General features: G+C 41.4%; 1 protein-coding gene across 5 annotated transcripts in view; it reads right to left on the reverse strand.

Moving 5' to 3' along the window:
• LOC143040602 (uncharacterized) overlaps positions 1–22466 on the reverse strand; it is a 57950-nt gene that overhangs the window by 24188 nt on the left and 11296 nt on the right. For all 5 annotated transcript variants that reach the window (XM_076211726.1, XM_076211728.1, XM_076211727.1 and 2 more), the window contains exons 3-5: positions 20347–22373; positions 16437–16580; positions 4963–5206 (exon numbers count right to left, since the gene is read on the reverse strand). In XM_076211726.1, coding sequence (XP_076067841.1) covers positions 4963–5206; positions 16437–16580; positions 20347–22373 — 2415 coding nt within the window. The remainder of the gene's footprint in view (positions 1–4962; positions 5207–16436; positions 16581–20346; positions 22374–22466) is intronic.

The following is a 22466-nucleotide window of genomic DNA, read 5'->3' on the forward strand; positions in this document are numbered from 1 at the left end:
AAAACATCCTTACCCTTTCCTATAGCTTTCTCACAAATAGAGGATAGAGGTGATCAAGTGGATCAAAGGCTTTACATAAAAAATTAAAAACATGTCATGATAGAATCAGAGGAAAAAATGAGTGAGGCTTTTAACAAATATTTTTTTCTCTGTGTACAAAGGAGAGGTTAGATATGGTACCTGACTGCAATCTGATTTTCAATGGGGATGAAGAAAGTAGACTAACATCTGCATTAGTAGGGTATAAGTAGTCAAATAGATTGAATGACTTATATAGATATATCAAAGGCTTTTCCCCCCTTACATGGGAGGTAGCCAAAAATAAAGGCATAAAATCCACTCCCCCTCCCTCCCTCTTATCTTGGCTCCTCCTGGGTGACGGGTCATCATTCCATCTCACCCACTGCCTAGAAGGGTCAGAGGCAATGTAGCAAGGTATCATACATATACCAATGCTTTTTCCCCCTTACAAGGGAGGTAGCCAAAAAGGAAAAGGCACAAAATCATTCCCACCCATTCCATCCCTGAATACACTCCACACCCCTCCACCCTCCCTCTTATCTTAGCACCTCCTGGATGATGGGTCATCCCTGCACCTTGTCCACTGCCCTGGGTCAGAGGCAGTGTCGCAAGACACAGCAAGGCAGCTTCATTAAATCGGCGACCCCCCTCTCCGTCCCACCATGCATAAAAGGAGAAGACGGGGAGAAATCCCTTCAGGCTGCGTCAAATTTGGCTCACGCATACTACCTCACACCCATCCCCCCGCCCCTTCCACCTCATGCATCACAACATCTTCCATATACAACCATTCTCCATTCACCCCTGTCTTCTGTCCTCTCCCATCCTTCCTCAACAGACATTCCCCTCTTCCCCAAAGCCCCCTTCACCCCATCCATCCATCTCATCCTAGGAAGTCCCTTCATGTTCACTCCCTCACACATCTGCCTTCCATATCTCTTTTACTAGTCTTTCTTCACTCATTCTTTCCATGTGTCCAAACCATCCTAATACTCTTTCATCAACCCTATCTCCCAACTCCCTTTCCACTCCTGTTCTCCTCCTCACCTCCTCATTTCTCACTCTATCCAGCCTAGTAACCCCCATCATGCTTCTCAAACACATTCAAACTCCTTCTCTCTTATGTTCCATGTTTCTGCCCCATACAGTGCTGTTGGCACAATCACTCCTTCATACAGTCTCCTCTTTGCATCCATTCCCAAATGTCTATTCCTCATTACACTTTTTAATCCACCAAGGCATTTACTCACTTCTCTCAATCTACATTCTACCTCCACCTTTACTCCACCTTTTCCTGCCACATTTGCACCTAAGTTGCTCTCCCTTAATGCTCACTTCCAGTCTACTGCCACTTTCTCCCCTTGTACATCTCATCACCTTACTTTGACCCACATTTATCTCCAGCTTTCTTCTATCACACACTCTCCCAAACTGTCACCAACTTCCTCAATCCCTCCTCCGATCCTGCCACAAGCGCAGTATCGTCTGCAAACAACAGCTGGCTCACCTCCCACTTTTCTCCATTTTCTTTAACCATTTCCAATCCCTGACCCACTACCCTTGCATTTACCTCTTGCACTACCCCATCCATGTATAAGTTGAACAGCCAGGGCGACATAATGCATCCCTGACGAAGTCCCACCTTTACCTTGAACCATTCACTCACTCCATTTCTAATCCTGACACAAGCTCTACTACTCTCATAAAAACTCTTGACAGCTCCTAAAAGCTTTCCTCCTATCCTGTATATCCGCAAAACCTCCCACAGTGCCTTTCTGCTGCCTACCCTGTCTAAGCCTTTTCCAGATCCATAAAAGCCCAAAAAACATCCTTACCCTTTCCTATAGCTTTCTCACAAATAGAGGATAGAGGTGATCAAGTGGATCAAAGGCTTTACCAAGGATAATGCAAACAAGGTCATCATATTAAGACAAGGTAGGACTCTCAGTAATGGATCTAAATTGGACAAATTTTAATTTAAGAAGGAAATAAGCAAGAACTGGCTTACTAATAGGGTGGTCAACAAACGGAACAGATTTAGCAACCATGTAGTGAGCAATGAATCTATCAGTTGTTTTAAGAAACGGTTAGACAACTTTATGAACATGGAATTGCCTAGTGTAGGCCTTGGTCTCTTGCAGTCTCCTTCATTCTTATGTTCTTACAAGTCCAAAACATCCCAATACTCTTTCATCAGCCAAATTTGCCATGTCCCTTTCCCCACCAGTTTCTAACTCTATGAAACCTAGTACCCCCTACTAAACTTCTCAGACATTTCTTTCAAACACATTTAAACTTTTCCTCTCTGCTTCTCTTAAATTCCATGTTGGCACAATCATCCCTTCATATAATCTCCTTTTGTATCCATTCCCAAACACTTATTTCTCATTGCACTTTTTTAATTCCTGAAGACATTTACTTGCTTCTCTCAATCTACAATTTAGCCCCACTTCTTCCTTTCCTGCCATGTATGATCCTAAATACCTAAAGTTAATCACATCTTCCAGCCTCTCTCCTTTCACACAATTATCCTCACCGTATTTCTATGAAAATCTTGAATGTACATCACAGAACAAATGTGGATACCAAAAAACTCCATCAAATATGGCCAAAAGAATTCCGCAGTGTCGTACATACTGGCAAAGAGGATCATCACATGGACTGGGTTAATGCTGCCATCATCTACAAACCCCTCTGCAGTTTTTGAAGAAAAATGATTGAATCCTCCTTGATAAAATATCTTCCAAATTTCAATACCTTCAAAGGTCAGTGATCCCCTGACTGCATAATTTGGATGGCTGCAAATAAATAAATCTCAAAAGTGGCCAGACTTGACCTCACTATTGGTCAACCTTTGCACCGACCCATCAAGGACATATAGCCTGAGTCCCCCCCTCTCCCTATCCCCTAAATGTACACCTCTTAGCTATATTTACTTGAGCACTCCACACTATATATCAATCTACTGAAAAGAACCACAGATAGTGATCAAAATATACAGATCTTCCGTCTTTCTTATTTCATTCTCTGACAGTGGGATAACAAGTCTCATTTTACAGATGTGCCACTACATTTACCTCCCCATATATATATATATATATATATATATATATATATATATATATATATTATATACATATATATATATATAAATATATATATATATATTTATATATAAGAGGGAGGGAGGAGGGTGAAGGGGAGTGGAATATATAGGACATGGAATGGGTGGGAGTGTTTTCTATGCCTTTTTCTTTTTTGCTAACCCCCCCCCCCCCCCTGTAAGGGGAAAAAGCCTGTGGTATATGTACGATGTTGATGTATTTAAATTATATATATATATATATATATATATATATATATATATATATTTATATATATATATATAATAAAAGGTTAGTGCAAAATGTGGTGATGCAAGGAATGGGAAGGTGGGAAGTAAACTGTCTGATAGGGTAGTTCAAGAGTGCTGGAGATGGCTTGGTCATATGGAAAGAATGAAGAAGTAAAGACTGGTAAGGAAATGTGTAAAGCAGAAATGGAAGGAGCTAGTTTGAAAGCACGACCAATAAGGTGGACAGACGGGGTAAAAGATGCTTTCCTTGGATGCACATGTAATACACGTCAAACAAGGATGAGATAGAAAAGAAAAGAAAAGAAAAAAGGAAATGAATGGAAGACCTGACCTGAGGAATGTTCTTTTCATCTGTAACATCAATTATTCTTAATGTACATGGATGAGAGAGCATCATATGATGTTTGGGGTAAACTAGCTCTAGCTGTTGAGCCTTGCAGTGGAAGAGTCTCACTGCATTGCCTTTGACCCAAGCAGTGTGATATGAGACAGGATCACCCTTCATTCCATAATGGAAGGCAATGGTCCCCAGGCCCTCCCTGGATTGCGATAAAACTTTGGTCTGTAGTTTGGTGTGTTAGTGTAGGATTTGATGTCACCAGCTAAAAGTATTAGGAGGGAAGTAGTTACTAACTGTAAGCTCTCTTGAATCAACCAATCAATAGTTGCCTTGAACCCCCACAGTGGCTGGCAACAGTACTCAGAACCCTTCCACAGATCTCTCTGGGAAGAAACCTTGGACTGTTGTTTGTGTTGTACTAGAGTGAGGCCGTTTCTATGTCACCAACTGAAAGTGGTATGGGGAGGGGAGGGGAGCAGTCACTAATTGTCTGCTCTCCATATGTGAAAAAGTGTAAGAAACAGAACTTAACCACTTCCGTACGAGTCAAATTCTCACACGCAGTATCGGCTGCCATTGTAATATGCATCACACTACTTGCATTATAAAATATAAAGTCACTGCTGTATTACTTGTTCTCTTTTACTCAGTAATGACAAACACAGAAAATGTAATCCAATCAGTTGACAGAATCCTGGGGTAACTCGTACATAAAAGGCGTCATTGTACCGAAGTGGTTAAGTTTACTGGCTCGGTTTGGGCCCCATCCAGATACCAAGTATCAGACACTTAAGGGACCTCCTAATGGAGTTGAGGGGGGTGATGAGTTTTGAAAATGTGCAGCTTTGTTGTCTATTTTGCTAAGGCACCACGTGCAAGTACCCATCATTGGTTCCTGTCAGGTCTTTATGAGAGATGGAGGAAATATTGTTGAAGCTGATAGAAATCTTGGGCCTGGTTGGAAGACCAAGTACCCACCCCTCAAGACTATTGAGGGGGTTGACGGATTTTGAAAATAGGCAGCTTAGATGATTCTCTCTTTGCCATCCACCCTGCTGGACCATCACAAGCAGGTACCACCAATGGCCCATAATACTTTTGTAAACATACACAGATCTGCTGAGAAATGAAATGGTCAAACATGAACTTTCAGGGCCAGCCTGTAATATCAGAACCTTCTACACTAAGCAACTCACACCATACACAAATGTTTTACAACCAGTAACAAAAACCAAAAGGTGCTGACCTTTACTTATCCAGTCTGCAAGCCATCGGCATAGTTGCAATGCCCTCTTCGGGTACATTTCAAAGAATCTGGCTTTAACTGCCCCTCTGGTCAGCTTGGTGACTCCTTCTATCAAATCTACATGTGTTGTTCCAGCTACAGATCTTGAGAACAAGTACTCCACCACTTGGGCCTTCTCTGCACGTAGTCTTGTTGGTATACTCTTCTGCACTTCCTCCACAGAGTGTGGGTAGTCCAAAGCCAGCTGTTGAATTGGCATTCTTAGAAGCATACAGACATTAAGAGGGTTCCACATTCAGCAAGTCATTTTCAAACTTCAAGTATTTCACTACTTTTGTATTACATTCCTTAAAAGGTAAATAAGTATTCTCTCACTTTCCACTTCCTCATAAATCTGATAGCAGTGTCATCCAGAGAATTATATTAATCTAATAATCTTTCAATTGAATATGACTACTTATATTTCTTCAAATTCTATTTATCAAATACAAAATTGTTGACTGAATTTGGAAAAAGCATGAGAAAAAAGTTATAAATGAATATAAGCAAAAGTAAAATGATGAAATGCACAAGGAATGATGTGGATTAATCAATCTGTTGCCCCTGGCGTCTCTTGCAGAAGACCTATGGCTTTCAGGTAATCAGCAACAGCCTCTGGGCACACCCACAATTCACTCAGGAAAACATATTCATGTTGTTGTCTATGGGTTGTAAGTGAGAGGCATTGTTGTATGAGGTGTTCTGTGTCTTCTGTGTGGTGGTTGCATCCAGGGCAGCTTGAATCTGTGACCAGGCCTATTCTGTGTTGTTACTGTTTTAATGCTGGATGGTGCTTCTTAAAGCCAGTTTTTTTTTTTTTTTTTTTTTTTCCCTCTTTCTTTCCTGAGGAGTTTATGTCTGGGGATTGCTGGAGTATCGAGTTTGATGGTCTGTCTTGAGGGGTTTGTTTTAGTAATCTGATTGTGGATGTTCTGTGTGGTATAACTGGTAGGTTGTTACAGATGTTGGAGTAGTATGCTTCTTGTTTGTCTTTTAGAGCTTGTCAAATGTAGTGTGAAGGGTGTGTGGTGTTTAGGGTTCTAGCATAGTATTATGTTCCTGTCACTTTCATGTGGTGTTCTATGGAGTAGATGAGCCTTTGTTAGAATGGGAATTGTAGAGAATGGTTTGAGGTAAAGATGGGACTACATCAGGGATGTGTCATGTCACCATGGCTCTTCAATGTGTACATGGATGGGGTGGTGCAGGAGGTAAAGGCAAGGGCAATGGGTAAGGGATCAGAGATGGTTACAGAAAATGGAGAAAAGTGGATGGTGAGCCAGTTGTTGTTTGCTAATGACACTGTGCTTGTGGGAGGATCAGAGGAAGGATTAAGGGAGTTAGTGACAGAGTTTGAGAAGATATGCGATAGAAGAAAGTTGAAGAACATAAGATAAAAGTAAGATGTACAAGGGTAGGGGGTGGCAGTGAGTTGGAAGTAAGTCTAAAAGGAGACGCAGGAGGATGTGGATAGCTTTAGGTATTTGGAGTCACATGTAGCAGGAAAGTGAGGAGAAGTAGAGGTAAATTGTATATTTGAGAGAAGCAAGTAAATGCCTTCGGGGATTACATACATACATATACCAAGGCTTTTTCCCCCTTACAAGGGGGGTAGCCAAAAAGGAAAAGGCATAAAATCATTCCCACCCATTCCATCCCGGAATACACTCCACACCCCTCCCTCTTATTTTAGCACCTCCTAGATGACGGGTCATCCCTGCACCCTGTCCACTGCCCTGGGTTAGGGACACTGCTTCTGACCCAGGATTAAAAAGTTAAAAGAAATAAGCAACTGGGAATGGATGCAAAGAGCAGATTGTATGAAGGGATGATTGTGCTGATGGCATTGTATGGAGCAGACTTGGAATTTAAGAGTGGCAGAGAGGAAAAGTTTGTGTTTGAGATGAAATGTCTGAGAAGTATGGTAGAGGTCACCAGGTTGGAGAGAGCAAGAAACAAGATGAGAAGGATAGTAGAAAAGATGGCTGATAGAGCTGATGAAAGATTATTGGGATGGTTTGGACATATGGAAAGAAGGAGTGATTAAAGATTAGTAGAGATGGATGGAGTGACTTGAGGGCACAACCAAGGATGAGATGGATGGGTGGGGTGATGGGGGCTTGGAGCAAGAGGGGAATGTCTGTTGAGAAAGGAAGGGAGCAGGCAGGAGATAGGGATGAGTGGAGAATGACTGTATATGGATGATACTGTTATGCAAGAAAGGGAGAGATTGGGGGTGTGTGTGCGCTTATGTTTGATATTTTGATACAGCCTGAAGGGATTTCTCCCCGTCTTCTCTTCTTTTGCATGAGAGGACAGAGAGGGGGGTTGCAGATTAAGTGAAGCAGCTTTGCTGTGGATGTACTGTGTCTTGGTACATTGCGTTTGACCCAGGTTAGTGGATGCAAGGATGACCCTTCATCCATGAGGAGCTGAGATGGGAGGGGTGGAGGAGCTGGTGGATGGGAGTGAAATGGGTGGGAATAGGTGTGTGCCCCTGATGTGGCTACCTCCCTTTTAAGGGGGAAAAGCTCTCTATATATAGACAGAATTCTATGGAGAGGATTTTGGTTTCTGTATGTATGGGTGTCCAATAGGAATGGCTTTGGTGTTACTCTCAGTGCTCCTGTTTTCAAGTTTGTAAGCTGTACGTGTTTGTCTTCCATGCTGGGAACCATGCTCTGAAGGTGTTGCTCAAGGTGGTTTTTATGAATTCCTTGTAGATGGCTATTTAGTTTCTGTTGTCTGAAGTCAGTGCTTGTGATAGGTTTGTGGATTGTATGCCTTTGTTCTTTGGCTACCTCCTTTGTAAGGGGGAAAAAGCCATTGGTACATGTATGTTTTCTTGTTATTTTGTTGTCAGGTCTTTGATATGTGGGCTCAAAATCATACAAGTATCAAATTTGAGGCCTAGATTTTAGTTTTTTTTTTTCTAATGTAAGGATTTGCCTATTTAATTTTACTATAGTGTTGTTTTCTGATTCATGGTTGTCTGATGTGAGTAACATTACTGTTGATTTCTGGGGTGGAGCTTCCATATTTTTTCTAACTATTGTTACTATTTTGTATTTGCTGTACTGGGTTATTACTGTCAGGTCTTCTGCATGAGCGAACATTGATGAGGTTGGCAGGCTGAATGGGAATGTGAAGGGTGCAAGGCTGGAGGAAAAGCAGTTATATTTATGGGTGCATGAGGAAGTGAAAAGATGAGTGAAAGTGGAGATGAATTATAGAGTAAATGAAGAAAGGTAATATCTGGGTAGCAAGAGAAGGTTGTATGATGGAGTGATTATACCCACAGTATTGCATAAGGTAGACTTTGGATACATTATGAGGAAAGCACAGGATTCCCATTCTTTGTCAAGTTATTTTTTTCATGAGTTAAGAAATTTTAAATACCCATTCTTGCACTTTTTCAGGACCTATGTACAGAAATTCCTAGATATTCTACATAGCCCAGCACTAGCAAAAATGACCAGAAAATGTCATTCAAGGGCAGTGGACCGGAAGACTATCTTGTCCACTGTTAGAACCACCACAGTTGATGAAGAGAGAAAAGAAGACATTGACAGACTGGAAAAAGTACAACGGCGAGCCACAAAACTGATTCCAAATATCAAAAATAAATCATACGAAAATCGACTTAAGCACATGAATCTGTTTTCCCTAAAAAAGCGTAGACTCAGAGGTGACTTGATACAGGTCTTTAAGATTTTAAAGGGAATTGACAACATCAAAAGTGACAAAATTTTCACATTGAATGAGAATCAGACAAGAAACAATGGTCTCAAACTGTCCGGAAATAGATTCAATTTGGAAGTAGGTAGAAACAACTTTGCCAACCGTGTAGTTAATGAATGGAATAAACTTCCTGCACAGGTAGTGCAATGTAGTTCAGTTCGAAGCTTTAAGAATCATTTAGATAAATACCTAAGTAAGATGCTGTAATGATTATAATTTGTTATATTATTTGTTTTTGTTTTGTTATAATTTGTCTGTTTGATTTTCATTTATTATTAGTTATATGTCAATTTATTATCATTTACTATTTACCTGTTTGTTTATTATTTTAACTATACCTATGCATTTATCTATGTATTTTATTGATTATTTACATTATTAAATATAGTTTTTATCTATTATTTTATTATTAATATTATTATCATTATTTTTTTTTTTTGCATCCGACCTAGATATGGATCAAAAGGTCTCCTGTCGGCATGCTCCGCCTTTGTAATCCTTTGAGAAGAGGAAGAAGAAGAGGAGAAGAAGAGAAGAAGAAGAAGAGGAGAAGAGGAGGAGAAGAAGAGGAGGAGAAGAAGAGAAGAGAAGAAAAAGAGAAGAGAAGAAAAAGAAGAAAAAAAAGGGGGGGATTTTCATAATTCATAATTTATGTAAGTACTGGATTTTCATAATACAAAAATACATTTTTTTTTTTTTTTTTTTTTTTTAAGGTTTTTAGGTTTTTAGGTTTTTAAGGACCTGTATGAACCCTGAGGCAGAAAGGAAGAGTTTGAATGTTTCTGAGACCATGCTTGAGAAATATGGTAGGTGTTCCAAGATTTTTTCTCCCATCTCTTCTTTCTTTCAGGCCGCCAATATCACTAAAGGTGGTGTCATGGAGATGGTGAGGCAAAGATCTAAGGCGGGTTGGTAGGATGAAGTGAAGAGTTACAAATGACGAGCATTTTTTTTTTTTTTTTTAAATCACCAAAGAATGTTGTGCAAATTACTGGTCTATGAGGACAACACTTTAGTCCCTAAAATAATGTATAAAAATTATACATTAAATACCCGTAGGAAAAGGAGATATACAGAATTGAGATGGAAAGATGGAGATGGAAAGACACTGGATAGAGTGGATCAGAGTGTGTTTATGTGGTCTGGACATCCTTCTGATGGGGGGAGGGGTTAGTTTGTGATGTTATATCAAATCACTAAGGAAGTCATCTGTGCTGAGGTGTAGACCAAAACAGCATATTTGTTCTAGCAATTGGAGAGGTATGGATGTAGCAGAAGAATAGACTTGACATCAAGAGTCAAGTATACTCTGCAATAGAGCAAGACAGAGTGCAAATAATGGGAAAGAATGGATGAAAGGATGATGCAGCTCAGTGGGATATTCTTTTCATCTGCTTCATAAATTATTCTGAGTGTTGGATAAGTGGTTTCCGCGTGATTTAAGTGGTGGAGGCATTCCAGCCCTGGCCATGGTATGGAAATGCTCTGCTTAAGGCCACATTACACTGAGTCTTTTGAGTCACGGTGGCATGGTATGGAAATGAAAGGCAGGTGCCTTTAACCATCCTGTGCTCAAACAGTGGCTCATTGACATGGATGAGTGACACGCTACACAGTTCAATGAATTTCTGTCTTTGTACTGGTGACGTTTTGTTTGCCACAGGCATGTTACCCTTGTACAGTTCTATTAGTTGAATAACGTCCTCACGACCAAGTGGAGCCGAGACTTCTGTGACATGGTGAGCGACTCTATTTGGTGGTCTTCTGTTACGCATCACCAACTCACCACTGACGGGAGAACAATAGCATACATCAAGTGCCCTGTGTGCCCCAGTTTGAGTGTGTTGCAGACTGCCAGGGTGCGTTCCCCACAATTTGACATGTCATGTGACGCGTCCCTTTGGCTGCATTGCTTTTAACCCAAGTGGTGTAGTAGAGAACAGAGATGACCCTTTATTCATAAGGTGCTGTGATGGTAGTGGGTGTTAAGTGGGTTTCATTTGCATATGAAATGTAGTGGGCCTGTAATGGTGACATACTTCTTGTGTATTGTATATACATATTTACAGTATTGTTTATTTATTACTATATATTTATTATTGTATATTGTATTGTATTGTTGTATATTGTAATCGCAAATGCGATTCAGGTATGCTTTTTGCACCAACTCAAAGCTTTGGCATATGTACATACATGTATATATGTATTATTGTATATTGTATTGTATTGTTGTATATTGTAATCGCAAATGCAATTCAGGTATGCTTTTCACGCCAACTCAAGGCTTTGGCGTGGGTTAGTCTTGGTACTGCTTCTAAAGCGTATGCACGTTTGTGCTGTGAAGAATTTACTTGGTTACTCAGTGTTTCATTTCAGCCGCCTTATACAGGCCTTTGGTACACAAACCAAATGTCAGGTGGCCAAGTCTGTGTACACACGTGACCTGCAGCCCTTCCACACCCATAGAAAAATAAATTTGTTGTACCTCCCATCTTAGTACTGAAGAATATCCACACCTCCCCTCAGAAACCACGAATCAAAGAAACATCAATAGTAACGTCAACCTCTTCAATATGAGTCAAATTCTCACATGCAGTTAGGGTGTGACTGATGTACGATGATTCAATGATGCATCACAATATTCACATTATAAAATATAAAGTCATTGCTGTAATATTTGCTCTCTTTCACCCTCAAAGTTAATAACATAGAAAGCGCGATCAAGCTTGTTCACAGAATACGTGGACCACTTGGCTACAGCTACAAAATCAATGTACACGGGACGGTGACACCTGCATCTTCATATCCCCACTCCTGCCTCGTGACACTGACATTGGCATCGTCATAAGCTAAGGATTAAACAGCCATAACCATTCCTTTGAAAATAAAATCAGGAGCTTCATTTTTGACACATGACCTTCAGTCCACACATCAAAGACATGACATTAGCAAGTATGGGCTTTAGTCAGCAGAAGGAAAATACTCAATCTGCAAACAGCTCTTGAGACCTACATACATACATATACCAAGTCTTTTTCCCCCTTACTAGGGAGGTAGCCAAAAAGGAAAAGGCATAAAATCATTCCCACCCATTCCATCCCTGAAAACACTCCACACTCCTCCACCCTCCCTCCCATCTTAGCACCTCCTAGATCAGGGGTGGGGAACCTTTTTGTGCATGAAGGCCACTTTACAATTCATCGTCCCACATAGAGGCCGCACTAAACAAATTATTTTTAATTCAATTATTTTATCCCTTTTTAGGGAGAGACATCACTGAACACGGTTAACTTTGCTTTCGTCTATGTGTGTGGTGTATATTATAAGTTTCAGGTGTATAATGATTTCAGACTTAAAAAATATTCAAGGTCTTTAAAAAAAAAATAGTATGTATATCAAAGGCCGCAGAAGGCCGCACTTGATGGCCCGGAAGGCCGCAGGTTCCCCATCTCTGTCCTAGATGATGGGTCATCCCTACACCTTGTCCACTGCCCTGGGTCAGAAGCAGTGTCGCAAGACACAGCACATCCACAGCAAGGCAGCTTCATAAATCGGCGACCCCCCCTCTCCGTCCCCCCATACAAAGGAGAAGACGGGGAGAAATCCCTTCGGGCTGTGTCATCCCCCTGTCCACTCCACCTCATGCATCACAACATCTTCCATATACAACCATTCTCCATTCACCCCTGTCTTCTGTCCTCTCCTGTCCTTCCTCAACAGACATTCCCCTCTTCCTCAAAGCCCCCTTCACCCCATCCATCCATCTCATCCTAGGACGTCCCCTCATGTTCACTCCCTCCACATCTGCCTTCCATACCTCTTTTACTAGTCTTTCTTCACTCATTCTTTCCATGTGTCCAAACCATCCTAATACTCTTTCATCAACCCTATCTCCCAACTCCCTTTCCACCCCTGTTCTCCTCCTCACCTCCTCATTCCTCACTTTATCTAGCCTAGTAACCCCCATCATACTTCTCAGACACTTCATCTCAAACACATTCAAGCTCCTTCTCTCTTCCTCTCTTATGTGCCATGTTTTTGCTCCATACAGTGCTGTTGGCACAATCACTCCTTCATACAGTCTCCTCTTAGCATCCATTCCCAAATTTCTATTCCTCATTACACTTTTTAATCCACCAAGGCATTTACTCGCTTCTCTCAATCTACATTCTACCTCCACCTTTTCCTGCCTCATTTGCACCCAAGTATCTAAAACTATCCACTTCCTCCAGTTGCTCTCCCTTAATGCTCACTTCCAGATTACTGTCACTTTCACCCCTTGTACATCTCATCACCTTACTTTTACCCACATTTATCTTCAGCTTTCTTCTATCACATACTCTCCCAAACTCTGTCACCAACTTCCTCAATCCCTCCTCTGATCCTGCCACAAGCGCAGTGTCATCCGCAAACAACAGCTGGCTCACCTACCACTTTTCTCCATTTTCTTTAACCATCTCCAATCCCTGACCCACTACCCTTGCATTTACCTCTCGCACTACCCCATCCATGTATAAGTTGAACAGCCAGGGTGACATAATGCATCCTTGACAAAGTCCCACCTTTACCTCAAACCACTCACTCTCTCCATTTCTAATCCTGACACAAGCTCTACTACTCTCATAAAAACTCTTGACAGCTCCCAAAAGCTTTCCTCCTATCCCGTATATCCGCATAACCTCCCATAGTGCCCTTCTGTCTACCCTGTCGTAAGCCTTTTCCAGATCCATAAAGGCCCCAAAAAACATCCTTCCCCTTTCCTATAGCTTTCTCACATATCTGTCTTACCACAAAGATCTGATCTACACAACCTCTACCTGTCCTAAATCCACACAGTTCCTCACCAATTACTCCCTCTGTTCCTCTCCTAATCCTCTCAATCAAGATCCTCCCATAAGCCTTCCCAACTACACTTAACAAGCTAATCCCTCTAAAACTACTACATTCACACTGGTCCCCATTTCCCTTGTAAAGTGGAACTATACAAGCATTCCTCCAGTCCTCCGGCACTCTACCTTCTCTCCAGCAAACATTAAATAACCTCACCAACCAGTCCACCATCACTGTTTTAGTGTAGTTCTTGAGAACTACACTAAAACATATTTCCACCCTACATAAAATAAAGCAGAATAACAATAAGATGCATTAAAACCACCTGAATAGAACATCTGCATACACAGACCAAAATCCATAACAGAACATGATAGATACATATTTCTATGTAAGAGCCCTCAATCCCCTTATTGGGAGGTAGCCAAGTTAAGGCATGCACCCACTCCAATGCATTCCACTTCCATCCACCACCCTTGTTTCCATCTTATCTTAGCTCCCTTGTAAATGAAGGGTCATCCCTCTCTCCTGCCCACTACCTAAGTCAGAAGCAATGCAGAAAGAAACAGCTATCCACAGCAGGGTTACTTCATTTACACAGCAAACCTTCCCTACTCATCCCTTCATGTTGAAAATAAATACGGGAAAATCCCTTTCGGCTGCAGGAAAATATTATCTACCCACAACCATTCTTCACTCACCTCTATCTCCTGCCTTCTCCCTTTGTTGCTCAACAGATATTCCCATCTTGCTCTAAGCCCCTTTCACCCCATCCATCCATCTCATCCTCAGTCCCCCCTTATGTTCATTCCATCCACCTCTTCTTTCCACACCTATTTTGCTAATCTTTCTTTACTCATTCTTTCCCATTCCAATAATCTTTAACCTCTTACATAGGAGTCAAATTCATGTGTACAACATTGGCAGCCTGACATACAAGGATTCAATGATGCATCACAATACTCGCATTATAAAACATAGTTAAAGCTGCACTACTTGTTCTCTTTTACCCTGAGTGTTAATAACCACAGAAAATGTGATCAACGCTGTTCACAGAATATGGGGGTTATTCAGCTTCAACTACAAATTAATATAATCAAGATGCTGATGCTGATATCCCTGTGTACACATTTGCACCTCGTGACACAGACATCAGTGTAATTGTATGGCAGGGGTTAATTAGCCCTATCTGCCAGCTCTCCTCTTCACTTCCTCATTTCTCACTCTATCCATCCTTGTAACACCTACCATACTTCTCAGACACTACATCTCTAACACATTTAAACTTCTCCTTTCTGCCTATCTTAAATTCCTAGTCTCTGCTTCATACAGTGTTGTGGATACAATCACCCTTTCATATAATCTTCTTTCTCTTTAAATCCATTCCTAGATGCCTATTTCTCATGATACTTTTCAATCCACCTAGACATTGACTTGCTTCTCTCAATCAACAATTTACCTCCAGCCTCACTCCTCCATTTCCTGGCACACATGATCCCCAAATACTTGGTGTGTGTGTATTCACCTTGGTCTTTGGATCATGTGCTGGACCTGTGATCAATAGCTATTTCCCTCCCAGAAGAGAGCTTAGAGCTCATATGACCGATCTATGGGTAACGCTGTGACCTTACACGCACACACACACCCAACTCCCTGCCCACGAGAGTTGGAGTAACGACTTGAAGTGCAGCGATACTGAAATTATTTCAGCTCGGGCAGGATTCGAACCAGGACTGCCGTTGAGACTGCCGGGGACTCTACCAACCGTCCCACTGAGAGAGAGTGAGTGAGTGAGTGTGTGTGGTGCCTTGACATGGGCTGAATGGATTTCTTTTTGTCTTTTCTATTTTCACATGAGGTAGGGTTGCCATGTAAATGAAGTAGCTGGCCATGCTTTGGAAATGCTTTGTCTTGCTCCATTGCTTCTGTCCCAGGCAGTGGGCAGTGGGCAGGGATGATCCTTTATCCACCAGGTGGGAAAATAAATAGGAAACGAGTGACGGTGACGGGTGGGTGTAGGAGCCTGCCTTGGCTGGCTATCTCCCTTATGAAGGGGAAGAATCCTACTAGTATATAGATGTGTGAGAAGTTGGCTGTACTTGTATTGTGTAATGAGATGGGTGGGGTAAGATTCAGGGCTCTTGCATACAACCAAGTACCAATAATTTTCATACAATGTTCTATAGGGAAAATTTTGGTTTCAGTGTGCCGATGCTTTACTGGAGTGGTTTATATATATATATATAATTTATTTTCTTGGTCTCAATCCCCCCAAGTTTATAAGGTAAACACCTTATAAACTGGGGGTGGGGGGCATTTGTTTTTCTGACAGTTGTAAACCATACTGGAGGTGTAGTCTACTAAGGTTCTCTGTTGTTCATAGACTATGATTAGTTTCCTTCTGTTGACCAAAACCCATGCTTGCTACAGACCTTATCAACTATTTTCTTGTTGTTGTGAGGGTGTAAAAGGTGAGTCAGTAGAGAATAGTTGTAAATGGAAATGATGCAGTCTGCTGGGATGTTCTTGTCTACTCTGTAAATTTTCTTTGGATGAGGGGGTAGGGGGATGCTATATAATGAAGTGGAGATAAACCAGTCATGGCTGTTACATCTCTTTTGTACAGGCACCATGCCTTACAGCATTATCTTCAACCTGAGTAGTGTAATAGGGAACAGGAATGACCTTTCATGCACAAGGTGCTAAATGGGAGGTGCAATGAATGGGATTTAGATGGGTGTGGGGCGGCAGTAGGGTGTGAGTGTACTTTAACTCGACCACCTCTTTTAAATAAGAAAATACCCTTTACTATACATGTACATTATGTGACAAGGAAATCCACTTTAAGTGTTTCAAGAACCCACCAAAACATTGATGACAGCTGTGGCACCACATGCAGATGTTCCAATCTGTGTCACCTGTCTTGATGTTGCCTGTCTCTCTGTCCAAATCATGGTTTTCTCTACTCGCGGACAGCTGTCTTCACTGCCTCCTTCACCTTCACTTGCCTGAAAATAATATACACACATGTACTGTAAAATAGTTCACCGAGTTGAAAAGTTTAAAGAAGATAGGTACAAATAACAAGTTCATCCAACAGGAAACTGAGCCAAGTGAACAATTCTAACACAAATTCTTCACTTCAAACCTATAACTTCCAAATTATAATATAGCATTCATACTGACACAAAATAAAGTTGGAGGACTAGAATTACTACTCTGGTTAACAATCAATTAATACGAACTTCTAAAATACCATATTCTCATTGTAAAGATGTTCTGGAAGAAAGTAAAAAGTGTGTGCAGAGGAGAGTCAAGTTGAGAAGAGGATTAATTAATCAGTTGTTGCCTCAATTTTCACTAATGGAAAACCTGCAGTCCCACAGCAGTTAACAACAGTCCTTGGACTATCAATCAATCAATTTGTTGCCCCTGGTTTTTCTTGCAGAAGACCTGCTGCCTCCAGGAAACTGGGAACAACTTCAAGGCAGGACCATAAATCACTCGAGAAGATATTTTATCATTGTCTGGAGATAGTCAGTGTGGGGCATTGCAGTATGAGGTGTTCTGTGTCTTCTGTATAGTGGTTGCATCTGGGATAGTTTGGATCTATGGCCAGGCCTATTCTGTGTTGATACTGTCTCAATGATGGATGGTGACCTGAGCGCCGGTGTGCTAGCATGGTTCTTGTCTGGTGTGAGGGTTTTTTCTTCGAGGCTTGTATCTGGGGGCTGCTGTTGGAGTAACAAGTTAGGTGGTCTTTCTTAAATTTGTTTGTGTGGATGTTTTGTGTGGTTTGGGTGGCAGGTTGTGGTATGCTGTTGTAAGTTTTTATTGCATTCTGTTGGTTGCACTTGTGAGATGTATTGTGAAGGGTGTGTATTATTAAGGGTTCTGTCATATAATTAAGTTCCTGTCATTTTCATGTTCCATTGGAAAAATTTTGGTTTCTATTGTAGGTGTCTCATAAGGGTGGTTTTGGTATATCCAGTAATTACTCTTAGTGTTCCATCCTACAGTGTTTCTAAGTTGTTTATGTTTGATTTGCTGACTGCTGGGAACCATGCTGTGGAGGGGTATTCTAAGTTTGTTCTTATGAATTGTTTAAACATGGTTTTTAGTTTCTTTTTGATTGTCCAAAATCAGTACTAGGTATGGATACAGAAAGTTTATTTTCTTGCTGATTAATGTTGTTTGGTTTTTTACCTGTGGGGTGAATGACATGAATATGAAATGTTATAGTCAGCCAAAGACACGACTTTGCGCTGCAGCCATCTCAATTAACCACTTTGTTGTTACACATACAAAAGGCTCTTTCCCCCTTACAAGGGAGGTAGCCAAAGTCAAAAGGCATAATTCTACTCCCACCCATTTCATCCCCACCCACTCCACTCCCATACCCACTCTTCCCTCCCTCCCTCTCTCTTTTCTTGGCTCCTGGATGACAGGTCATCCCTGCATCTCGGCCATTGCCCTGGGTCAGCAGCAATGCAGCAAGACTGCTTCATTCAATTGGCAACCCTCCCCCTCTGTAGAAAAAGAGATAATGGGGAATAATCCCTTTGGGCTATGTCAAAATATCATTCACATATAACCAGTCCCTAGCCCCCCCATCCCCCACCCACTTCCTTCCATGCATCACAACCTCATCCATACACAACCATTCTCCACTCACACCCTATCTTCTGTCTTCTCCCTTCCTAGCTCAACAGACATTCCCCTCTTTCCCAAAGCCCCTTTTACCCCGTCCATTCACCTCATCCTCGGTTGCCCTCATGTTCACTCCATCCACTTCTGTCTTCCACAATTCTTTCATTAATCTTTCTTCATTCTTTCCATCTGCTCAAACCGTCCCCATACTCTTCATCAACACTATCTCCCAACTCCCTCTCCACACCCACTCTCCTCCTCACCACCTTGTTTCTCACTCTATCCAGCCTAGTAACCACTATCATATTTCTCAGACATTTCATCTTAAACTCATTTAAACTCTTCCTCTCTCATGTTCCATGTTTCTGCTCCATACAGTGCTGTCTGCACAATCACCCCTCCATACAATCTCCTCTTAGTATCCATTCCCAAATGTCTATTTATCATTATATTTTTTAATCTCCCAAGGCATTTACTTGCTTTACTCAATCTACAAACTAACTCCACCTCCACTCCTTCCTTTCCCGCCACATTCACCCCCAAGTATCTAAAACTATTCACTTCTTCCAGCCTCTCTCCTTTAATACTCACTTCCAAAATTCTCCCCATCTCATCACCTTACATTTACCTTCAACTTTCTCCTCTTGCACACCTTCACAAACTCCTCCACTAACTTCCTTAATCCCTCCTCTGATCCTGCTACAAGTGCAGTGTCATAAGCAAACAAAAAACTGGCTTATCTCCCATTTTCTTTAACCATCTCCAATCCCCAGCCTGTTACCAATGCATTTACCTCCCGCACCACACCATCCATGTATACATTGAACACCCATGGCAACATGACACATCCCTGATGCAGCCCCACCTTTACCTCACACCATCCGCTCTCTCCATTTCTAATTCTAACACATGCTCTACTATTCTCATAAAAAAATCTTGACTGCTCTTAACCCCTTCAATACGGGCCACATCGCACGTCTGGCAGTATTAGCTGCCAGACGTGTGATGTTGCATCATAATACTCGCATTATAAAAAATAAAGTCACTGCTCTATCGCTCGTTCTCTTTCACCCGTGAATTTTGATAACCATAGAAAATATGATGAAGCCAGTTTAAAGAGTATGGGGGTCACGCAGGTATGACTACAATAAATATAATCAAGATGCCGACGTCGGCATCCTCGTATACCCACTTACTCCTCATGACGCCTACGTAGGCGTCACCGTATGGAAGAGGTTAACATCTTTCCTCCTACCCCATAAATCAGCAAAACATACCTCAATGCCTTACTGTCTACCCTGTCATAAGCCTTTTCCAAACCCATATAGGCCCAAAAAACATCCTTAACTTTTGCTAAAGCTTTATCACAATACTGTCTTACCACAGAAATCTGATCCACACGACCTCTACCTCTCCTAAACCCACTCTGTTCCTCACCACTTATTCTCTCTGTTCCTCTCCTAATCACTTTGTGATGATGCATATTAATGATTTGTTCTGGCTAATAACAAACAATTTCACTTAGTCTTGGGCATTGTCTCGTTACATAGCCCTTGACCCAAGTAGTGTGGTGCGGGACAGGTACGATCCTTTATCCACAAGGAACCAAGATGGGAAAGGCTATGAATGGGTTTTCTGATGGAGGTAGAATGAGTGTGATGTGGGTGTAAGCTTGGGCTTCCCCCAACCCCCCACACTTATAAAGAGGAAAAGGCTTTTAAGTATGCATGCACATACATTAGGCAAGACCATGGGTTGACAGGATTAAGTCTGCCTTAGTTAACTCTCCTACTACAAGTGTTCTTTCATGATTTTTTTTCAGTTATAATAAAGATCCTGTTTTCAAGGAGATAAAATGTGTGACATAACCTTAAATTACTTATGTATTACTTTCAAAAGTATATCACATTTTATCTTTCCATATGCCACAAGCTTTCCCCCCTTATCAGAGAGGTAGCCAAGTCAAAAGCACATACCTACTCCCACTCATTCCACTCCCCTCCACCACCCTTTCCTCCCTCTCATCTTAGCTCCTCATGGATGGCAGGTCATCCTGTATCCCCACCCACTGCCCTGGGTCAGAAGCAATATTACATTTACTATCCTTAAATAAATCTTACTTACTGTATTTGGGTCCTGAGCTGGGTCTGTGTGCTTTGGTCTTAAGCTTTTTACTGGAAGAGGGCATCCGCTTCCTGCTTCTGCAGATGTTCCCGCTTTAATTTGAGCTCCACTACTAACTGATGACACAACCGATGAGGGTGATGAATCAAATATACCTGAAATCACTCCCTGACCTTCTTTCCTGTCCACAAGATTGGAGGTTTGACTAAAGAGATGGGGATGTTGATGTGAGGAGGCTGAAGAGGAAGAGGATGAGCCAGGAGAACCAGGATGGTGAACAAGATGGTGATGATGGTGATGAAAGTTCTGGTGCTGAGATGGTATGCTGCTTGAAGAATGGAATGCGGATGCTGGTAGTGGATCTGATGGTATATTAAAAACGGAGTTCTCTCGTCGGTGAAGTCTTCCTGTACATGCTTCTAAATTTGCTGCCTCAGAATCCGTAGTGGATTCTGATGTTCCTGGAGAATGTAAACAACTAGAAGATCCTCCATCACTTGATCTTAAAGGAAAGCAGACATTTTCATATTTGGGACTTGACAGTTGGTTATGAAAACTAACACTTCTACCTAGCTTATCCAAAGGACTATATTCTTTCACTGGGCTCACTTCAGGAGCAGACACTGATCCAAGATTATTATTCGTACTATGCACAGCACTGTCTCTTGATCTGACAGCCTCATCACTACCTCCTCCTCGGACAGTTATTTCATCAAATCTTTCACAGTTACTGTCATCACCATCTTCATCATCTGCATCATCGTCATCATCATCTCCAACATCGACAATGTCCATATCTGCTTCACCTAAATTGTTTTCAATACTGTCTGTATCCTGATTATCCTCTTCTTGTTTGATGAGTTCTAAGGCTCGTGTTGCTCGTGCTTTCTCTAACCTTTCTAAGTCACTGTGTAACACGTTTAAGTCTTTTTCCACTTTTAATACACCAGAACAAGAACTATTATGCCTTTTCTCACTTTCACTTTTTGGATTGTGACTAATGTTCATCCTAGAATCCGTACAATGTACTAATTGAAAATTTAGATCTAAAATTTCATTCTTAATTTTATTCTCCCTGTTTTCAAATGTCTCGGCTTCACAACGTTCACAAACTAGATTTCTTAGCTCAGGACTAACATTATTTGCCTTTCTTTCACTTATCCCAAAAGGATTCATTCCCCCTGAGCATGTGCTACTACTAATAAGATTGCGTTCAGTTCCACCTAACCTAATATCACATTCATTACTGCAATTATCATCACAATCAGAATCTACATCACCATCCTCACCATTTGGTCCAGGATCAAAGTCCATTTCTAAAAAGTCCATATCAGGCGAAAAGAGATTATTCTGTTCTGGAGGGTTTGGCCTCAGAGAACCATTGAGAAGTCTCGGAGGCAATCCCAAACCTCGAATACTCCTCTCCGTATTAGGCAAGCCACAGCTTAGGCACGTGTCAATAAGGTTAGAGAGATTAGTCTCTATATTCTCTCCCTTGTATGTGTATATACATCCTTCATCTTCATCGTCTTCCTCCCCATTTAGAATATTGAGGGGTTCTTGATTTGAGTGTCTTACTATATCTTCTTTCAGTGCAGAGCCCACCTCTTTACAAGATGGATCATGAGACTTGTTTCTGTGAGAACTTGCTTCAGCATGACTTTCAAAGTACTCTTCCATCCCATCCTTGACAGCCGATGATTTTTCTGGATACACATTATTATTAACTTTGGGAGGAAACTTGTGATATAAACAGTAACTTTTTTCATCGGCACCCCTGATGTTACACTTCTCTTCAATAAGATTATTGTTTAGCAGAGACTGTTCACTGTGTCTTTCAACTGGATGACTCTCACACTGGAGTCTTTTAGAACTTCTTTCTTCCTGCACCCATGGAGGTTCGTGTTCTCCATTGGTAGCATGACCATTCACATATACTGTCTGCCCTTCTGCAGCAGCAAATCTTTGGCTCGACTCTTTCTGGGGTACCCTCGCTTCATCTCCTCCCCTTTGATCTTGACTTTTCACTATGGAAAGCAACAATGAACGAGTAAAGTAGTCTTAAAATTAATCTCAGTGTCCCACAACAAACTTTACAGTCTGAGTTTATGCATATAATG

Source organism: Oratosquilla oratoria, chromosome 29, assembly GCF_046742065.1.
Source record: "Oratosquilla oratoria isolate Oo_2021 chromosome 29, ASM4674206v1, whole genome shotgun sequence".
Lineage (NCBI taxonomy): Eukaryota > Metazoa > Arthropoda > Malacostraca > Stomatopoda > Squillidae > Oratosquilla > Oratosquilla oratoria.